This window comes from Lygodium microphyllum, chromosome 14 (genome assembly GCF_053477565.2).
Source record: "Lygodium microphyllum isolate KBCC chromosome 14, Lygodium_microphyllum_v1.1.10, whole genome shotgun sequence".
Classification (NCBI taxonomy): domain Eukaryota; kingdom Viridiplantae; phylum Streptophyta; class Polypodiopsida; order Schizaeales; family Lygodiaceae; genus Lygodium; species Lygodium microphyllum.
The window spans coordinates 80,808,028-80,817,192 of record NC_141148.1 but is presented as its reverse complement, the minus strand read 5'-3'; the positions used below and the strand labels follow the sequence as shown (position 1 = coordinate 80,817,192).

Genomic DNA, 9,165 nt, shown 5'->3' with positions numbered 1-9,165 from the left:
GATTTAAGCAAATTTGAAGGTAGATTGGGAGGTTTAGAATTGGAAATTGATTGACCATGATTATTAAGAACATTTCACATCCATGGCTATCGGTTAAAATGATTCTTTCCATATTGAGAATTGAAGTTACGAAAAGAATTAAAACAAAAGTTGTTACCCATGTTGTTACCGTTGGATGCCAAAAATTGCATTCGGTCTTTAGATTGCTTCTTTTCAGCATCGTGAGCTAGGGATATGGCTTCGTTCAGGTTATTGGGCTTGAACATGTTGACTTCGGCTTGGATGGATGGAATTAAGCCAGACATATACTTTCTCTTGAAGGTAGATTCGTCCACTAGCTCCACCATTTGGAGCTGCAAGAGAGTGCTCCAAAATCTTTATGTGTATTGAGGGATAGACTCATATTCTTGTTGCATGAATAGGTTCCATTGTTATTGCATGCGGAGCTCGAATTGTGCAGGGAGAAAATTTGCATGAACCTTCTTGCGAAAGTCATTCCATGTGAGAGGACGATCAATCCTTTTACGCATGACATCCCACCATAATGCAACTTTCTCAATAAAATAATGAGATGCACATTTAATTTTATCACTTTTTGAGTATTTCTCACTGTCAAAATAAGCTTCAAACTGACTTAACCATGACAAAATTTTGCAACCATCTTTAAGACCATCAAAAAAATTAAATTTGAATGTACGCTTGCTTGGACTCCTTTTGACTAGCATGGATATCCAAAGTAGTGTTGATGGCGTGAACTAGGTTGTCATCGTTGGTAGAAATTTCAGTGGCAAGACGCTTGAGGGACTTCAGTTCTTGCTCCAGTTGTACGTGGTGTTGATGCTCTTCTTCAAGTTGCATGGATATTAAATCTATACGCTGCTCCAGGGTTGGCTCAGGAAGCGGTGATGTAGAGTCGAAATTGGCCATGATTGCTTGATGGAGAAATCCGGAGATTTAGGACGCCTTGCTTGTCATTGAAGAATTTTGGTGTGTAAGACCAAAATTTTAAATGGTCTTTGGACAAGAAATTATGGATGGAAGTAGTCAAGAAAGGCATGAATTTTTTATGGGAAATTTGTGAAATTTATGAAGCTGGAAAGAACTGCGCAAGAACTGCCTCTATGGAAGAGATAGTCAGATGTGACTTGTGAAGATTTGCAGAGTCTATGTATGACACGGAGTAAGAGAGGTCGAAGTTTATTATGTAAGTTAATAATGTAGCTTGTTTGATAAGGCTTTAAGCCTTAAAAAAAACTTGATGTTTTAGGACAAGAGGACGTTGTGGATGCTGCCGTGGCATCAAAAAATGCCCCCACCCCACAAAATCAAAATAGAGCTTAAGCTCTTGATTAAGCCTAAGCAAAGATTTTAATTAAGCTTACTAATCACCTGAAAGCTCCAATTCTTCACGAAATATGGCGCCATGATGTGGGAGTGGGTCTTCTTCAATATCTGGAAAAATTACAGAATTTCCTAACTGTGATAGAGGGGTTTGGGGTTTTGAAGCCTTGGGAATCCAGCCGTGTAGTCGGTTCGCGATGAGACGGACCGTAGAGCCCGTTTGCAGCAGAGGGCTCGCCTTCACGCCAGAGGGTACACTAAGTAGCTTGGCCATGGTGAGGTAGATATAGCATGCATGATAACTCGATTTGGAGAAAATGATTTGAGGGAGAAGGACAAGGAGAATGTTATAGGCAAAGAGACATGGGAACCATACAAATGACCACTCCTTGTCACATCAAAAGATACTTGAGGTAAAGAGTCCCATTAGATTTTGAAGGTAATTATGTATGTGCATAAACCCTTAATCAGTTTGGGCCATTCTCATAAGGGGTGTTCATGCCATTGCATGAACCAATCCATTATGGAGTATTTATTTTAGTTAAGCACATGGAGCCACATTTTAATGCAAATATTAAACAAAGAGAAATGATACCCTTAGAAGAATTTTAATAAAGATAAAGGAACCATTCTTAATTTCTTTTTATTTCATTAAAAAATATTACATATGGGTCTAATAAGGCATCCCATAAACCGTTATTTGCATTTCCAAGTTGTTGAACATATTGGAATGTATGTGTGTGTGCATGTGTGTGCGCATGCACACATTTCATTGTGCTTCAATAAAGGATCATCTGAACCATGTTTGGCACCCAACTAAGCCTTTAAAATGGTGAAGTAAATTTTGAATTTTCACATGGAAATGCAAGTTGCCATTAAAATCAAGGCTTTTTTTTAAAAGAGATGTCTGGTGGGTATATTATCAAGTGGTATTCTTCTTGCAAAGAGAGGCATTTCGAGTTCAAACCGTCAAATATGTATTGCACCTTCGAAAAAATTACTTGGATTGTATGGTTCTTCCCTTAAGCTCATAATTTTCTCAAAAAATTATTTGTCTACTTGACAGCAAGATTCCCTCTTCCATTTGGAAACCAATTTTAGATGTTTGGGATTATACTTATACCTAATTTATCAAAGGTCAAATTTTGTGGACTTTGGACCATTTGGAGGCTCAAAATCATAGTCTTTGGTGACATTGCAATTGACCCTTTTAATATTTCTAAAATATATGTTTAGCAATCATTTTTAGAGTGTTTGATATTGAGCTTTATCAATATTCTCTTTTTGCATAGTGCTTTTGATGGGGTCTAGTTTTCTCTAGACATATTTTCCTTTGTACATTGCATTTGTATATTAACTTAATGAAAACATTAGTTTCACACGTATGTGTGTGTGTGTGTGTGTGTGTGTGTGTGTGTGTGTGTGTGTGCGTGCGTGCGTGCGTGCGTGCGTGCGTGCGTGCGTGCGTGCGTGCGTGCGTGCGTGCGTGTGCGTGTGCGTGTGTGTGTGTGTGCATGTGCGTGCGTGCATGCGTGCGTGCGTGTGTGCACGCACATGCGCGCGTGTGCAACTCATGCCAAACTAATGTATAATAGTAGTTATGATAGAGCAACAAAAAGCTAACATTGAGCAATTGACAAATTTATTATCATGGACTTACAAAAGTCACAAATCTACATCCAAATTAAATTCAACATCAAAAGCTAAGATTCAACAGTTGTTGAGAAATTTATTATGATGCCAGAAAAGTCATAAAATTTATATTAGGATAGTATGCAGCTTACAAAAGCTGTGATATTGTTTCAATAGTTCTTGAAAAAGAAGTGTTGTAAGAGAAAAGCACCTGTCTCAAGTGAAAAGTCCTATGTACATCTTGTCTACAAACTTTTTGTCGCATTTCCATTCTTGATATGTTTCAATATCTTTTCAATTTAATATTTTTCATGAAAAAACAAAGTGGAACCCAAGTTTAAATTTTTGGAAAGAAAACTTAGACACAATTGATACAAAGGACACCACAAGTCTCTATATTCTCTTTGTGATTTTGCTATTTTGTACAACCAGTTGTACCCAACATGACCTTTACTGACTCATAGGTGTACACCTTTGGGTGAGAAGTGCTTATTTATGTTCCTATCCCTTGTTTGATTTTTGTGGAATTATAAGATTAATACCATGGACTCACAACTACAACCAAATGGTGGACAAGTAGATTCCTTGAACCCATTTCTTGGCTCTATGATCAATTATCTATATTCTATGTAACTAGAACTTACCTTTCTAATCCTAGATATTTAAAATGACAAGAAAATCATCTACTTAATATCTTGTATGTTATATAGCACGTGACAAACCTTAATTTGGTTTCCTAAATCACTTTTCAACCACTGTGCCTCTAGTATAGTGAAAATCCTATCTAATGTGTCAAATGTGATCTCTATCAAGAGTTGAATCATGATATAGTAAGAAACCTAATTGTATGGCCATTATTATGAGTAGTCCCCAAACATTGTTTTAATATATCTATTAAATTATTCAAATGATGAGAAGACAATAGATAAAGCTAGTTTAGGTGTGATTTTTGTAATGTGTCTTCCTTTCCTCTACTTAATACCTCTATCCATGTCACTTCCTTTATCATGTAGTGGACTTGGCACCCTTTTATGCAATTCTCCCCACAATCTAATCCTATCGACAAGATTAGGCTATAATAGACATGATTGTAAGGTGTAGCTATTCTTCACCTTCTCCTTATGATACTTGATTCAAAGGTATTGCTATAATAATGTTTCCTACTCTTATAGTATATGTTAGGTCATGGATGCACACCTATCAACATTGACCTCTATTGCAAGCTACACATTTTTTAGTTGCATTCATTGCCTCTTACTAGAATGCAAACCAAAAAGTTCATGATAAAATAAATGTGGTGGGTAAAGGAAGTATAGAAACACTTCCTCAAGTATTTGGTCACTCTTTAATCAACTCACACAACTTCCATTTCCATTTATGTGAAATGATCTCCAGTTAACAACACACTAATTGTGAAATTATTTGCAAACAAAGTTTGTCTTCTGAACAATAAAGGGATCCCAAAGTTGTCAACATAATAGAGGGACTCCAATCCTCTTCAAGCATACATCATGTAGGAATACTAAGTTTGACATGGCATTCAACATATGCATCCCATAATTGAGAGTTGTCCCTTTCGAGTCTCTACAAGGAGGAGGTTGTTCTATTACTTGAGTATTTTAGAACCCTAAACATATAGTGCATGAAACACACATGTGCATGCATGTGCATGCATGTGTCTGACACACACACACACACACACACACACACACACACACACACACACACACACACACACACACACACACACACACACACACACACACACACACACACACACACACACACACACACACACACACACACACACACACACACACACACACACACACACACACACACACACACACACACACACACACACACACACACACACACACACACACACACACACACACACACACACACACACACACACACACACACACACACACACACACACACACACACACACACACACACACACACACACACACACACACACACACACACACACACACACACACACACACACACACACACACACACACACACACACACACACACACACACACACACACACACACACACACACACACACACACACACACACACACACACACACACACACACACACACACACACACACACACACACACACACACACACACACACACACACACACACACACACACACACACACACACACACACACACACACACACACACACACACACACACACACACACACACACACACACACACACACACACACACACACACACACACACACACACACACACACACACACACACACACACACACACACACACACACACACACACACACACACACACACATTCTGTTTCAAGGTGCAACGTAGTATATGATTAAGCTAGTTTACAATGGGTTATGTAAGTAGTGTCACCAACATAAAGAAGAATGACTTAGAAGCATTGAGAGACATTGATCAAAGTGGAGTTATACTTATTGGCTACACAATCGCGTTTGTAGTACTCGTTGAGTGTCACATGCACATACACATCCCACTAACACACCCACCACAAATGACCCTTAGATGTATGTGTATGCATGCAAACACACTTATACATTTCATAAGTATAAATGCAAAATATATGCATACCTACATATTTAGATTTTGGTACATGTGCATATAGATGTCATGCCTACATGTCACATGTATAACATGTGTGTGCATGCGCACACATGTACTTCTATTGTGTGTAGCAAACATAGAGAAAGAAAAAGATCATTATAACATATGCATCAAGCCATTATATTGCTATGAGAATCTTGGAGCAAGGAAGAAGCTCTCAATCAAAACACTAGATTTGATTTGCAATATTAGTGCTATGTGTTTCTAGAAAAATAGTACATGGATAATATGACACATAGCAAAGGTGGTTGGTTTGTCATTCTAAACAATTCTAGAAAAAGTGGTTGTAAGAGAGGATGCATTTACATTAAGCTAAAAGGCTTTATGTACATCAAGCTAAAGGGCTTATGTACAACATCTTTATGCTATTGTTCAAACTTCAAAGAAAAACACCATGTAATTTCAACACATTAGAACCCTTTTCTTAACATTCTATCCTCTTTGACCATGTAAAAAGCTCTCTTATACATGTTTTCTTTGAGCTAAAGCAAGGTTAAATTATCATCTATGAACCATATAATGGTCTTTCATGTGAGTTTGCTTTTGACTTATTGGTCTTCCATGTTCTTATTGAGATTTTATGGATACATAAGAATAATGAAAGGAGATCAAAATTGTTATGAAGTTCCAAGGGATTCCATGGGTATAGTTCTAGTAAGAGAAGTTTAGTTGTATGGCCCCTACAAGGAAAACTTGGGCTTGTGCTTAATTAGCTTGACAAACCACAAGTGAGGCCTTTGATTATCTCACTTGATGTGAGTGGGTCACTTGACAATCCATCTTGCTTATCTACATGGTTCCCATTCTCGTTTTACATCTTTTAGCCACGCATGCACGTGCACAAATATGAATATGAATGGACACATGCACAATGGCAAACACAACACATGAGTGTGTAGAAGACATATGCCAAACCAATATATAGTTGTGAAAGTGGTAGAACAAGGAAAGAGGTTTGTTTGAGATATATGACCTCGTTTTGAGATATTAAATTTTAGGTATTCTCAAAATAATATGTGGATATTATGAAACTCCAAGAAGGTTGTTATGCTGATCATTGTAAATGGTTCTAATAAAAGGTGTTGTAAGGAAGGATGCATTTACTTTGAGCTAAAAGGCTTGTGTACCATATCTATACAATTCAATGTCGTTGAAAAACAACATGCTCTCATAAGTAACATTTGCCACATGACAACACTTTACCTTATCATATATGTCCTCTCCAACAATGTAACAAAACTCTCCAATACATGTTTGCTTTGCGCTAAAGCAAGCTTTGATCATCCTCCATGTATAGTATAATACTCTTTCATGTAAGTCAACTTTATACAGCCATTGGTTTCAAGCATGGCCTTTATTGGCGGAATTTGGTGTATAACTTGAAGATAGAGAAGTGCTTGGGTATGTTCCTACATTTTGATGAGCTTTTGTGGGGACAGAAGAATAATACAAGGGGCTTGCGACTAGTGGGAAATTCCAAGGGATTCCATGGTTATAGTAGCTCTAGTAAGACAATTCTAATGGTATTGACCTTAGCGAGACAATTTGGGCTTTTGCTAAACTACTTGTTTAATAAACCACAACTTGGGCCTTTGCTAGATCACTTGATATTATAAGTAGACGACTTGATAACCCATCTCACCTATCTACTTAATGGAAAGAAGCCTGAGCACTTGAAAAACCCATGGTAATGTTGACACCATGAGAGAGATCCAAAGGTGTGGGAAGCCATGCCAAGACATGGAATGCCAAGTGTATAAACTCCTGAACTCGTGTTGCAGCATGTATGAAGAAGGCCCTTTGGAAAAGCTGGTGCAGCAATGCAGTATTGCAGGTCTTCATATGGGCTGCATCTCTGAGAGAAGAGATCAATGTGAGGGATAGTGTATCTCTCTGTGTCCTGCCTGTCTGATTCAAGGCATGTAAAGCTTGCCCTTGCATTTGCATCTCCATGCCTCTGGGTAATACTCGGAGGTTTTGTGAGGGCCTGGCTGGACTGGGACTCGAACCGGGGTGCACGGCGTGCACTTGCCACATTTGGAAGCACACCGAGGAGGCTTTGATCCGGGGCCCCCTGCATCCAGCCTCTGCATCATCCTCCCATCATCTTGCTGCTCTCCCTCCTACAATACACAGCCACAACATATGCATATTGTGTGGATTAATCAATGGCTTCCTCGAGCAATTACTGTCTATTTTGTGAATTAATCAATGGCTTCCTTGCCTTCCAAGTACAAATGCTATGACCAATTACTGCCTATTTTGTCAATGCTTCCTTGCTTTCCAAGCTCAATCAAATACTGTCACCAATTACTGCCTATCGTATGGATTAATCAATGGCTTCCTTGCCTTGCAAACTCCATTACAGTGACCCATTTTTACAAGTTCAATCGCTGTAACCAAATTCCATCATTTCTTGAGACAATGTGGACTAAGACAACCCATGATGCTTACCACTGCACTTGCTGAGGCTGCTCCCTGCAACAGCTTCATCCCTCTCAGAATCCCGCGATTGCCCGTCTTCTGCACCCGTAAATCTGCATCACACACTGGCCACAAATCAGTAAAATGGCACAGAGGCATTCATACCCTTGCATGATGGTAATAAAACCACACCAGGGTTTAAGATTTTGGGGCAGTTGGTGTGCATTATGCATTGATCTGTGCATGCCCAAAATCAAAAGCCGATCCTGAGGGCTTTAAATCACCAGAATTGCAGTCCATGGACTGGAACATAGATCACATTGTGACCTTGGAATGGGTTTTTGTAGGTGCACTGATCAGAGTTTGACATGGTTCGAAATTGATTTGTTAATTGAAAGGCGAAACTTGTTGACTTAATCATACCTGGATGATGATGATAATGATGATGGAGGGGAGACTGTGGGGCTGCTGGTGGCAAGGGTGCAATGGAGAGGCCACATGAAGGCAAGGCAGCATCTAGTAGAAAGAGAAATGCCATTATCAACAATCTTATCATGCTGCTGCTTCTTCCTCCGTTTGCGGGCACAGGCTTGAGGTGCCACCCCTTTTTGTAGACGCAGGGCACAAAAGTGTGTTTGTGCTGATGGGGAGTTGGGGGGGTGGGGTGGTGTCTCTTGTAGGGAAGACAGAGTGTGGGGAAGGAAGGGGGGAATTAAAATAATAAGAGGGTTTGCTGGGATCTAAGAGGCAGAAAAGAGACGGGTTAACCCATAAGAAAGATCATGATCCCATCAGACTGAGGGAAACCAGAGAGAGAGAGAGAGAGAGAGAGAGAGAGAGAGAGAGAGGGGAGAGGGGGGGGGGGATAGGCACTTTTGGTTGAAAATTTAATTTCTAAATGCTCCTTTTAATATGTACCCTGAGGACAAGGGGCATGTAAAGGAGCTTTTAAAATAATTGAAGTAAGTGTGGTAAACTCTATGGGTTCCTGATAAGACACAAGAGTCTCTAAGAACCAGGTAGGAATCAACTATCAACTAACAGTCTCTAAGAACCAGGTAGTAATGAGCTGCCCTCTCTCTCTCTCTCTCTCTCTCTCTCTCTCAACTGGT

At 39.4% G+C, this 9,165-nt stretch overlaps 1 protein-coding gene across 1 annotated transcript; it reads right to left on the bottom strand.

Moving 5' to 3' along the window:
* Positions 1-6,708: 6,708 nt before the first annotated feature.
* Positions 6,709-8,947, bottom strand: LOC148025763 (uncharacterized). The gene is made up of 3 exons (XM_087693000.1): positions 8,477-8,947; positions 8,084-8,166; positions 6,709-7,752 (listed from the first exon to the last, which is right to left on the bottom strand). Exons 1-3 carry the CDS (start codon positions 8,607-8,609, stop codon positions 7,543-7,545), a joined length of 426 nt encoding a protein of 141 aa, XP_087549126.1. The 5' UTR covers positions 8,610-8,947; the 3' UTR covers positions 6,709-7,542.
* Positions 8,948-9,165: the final 218 nt, after the last annotated feature.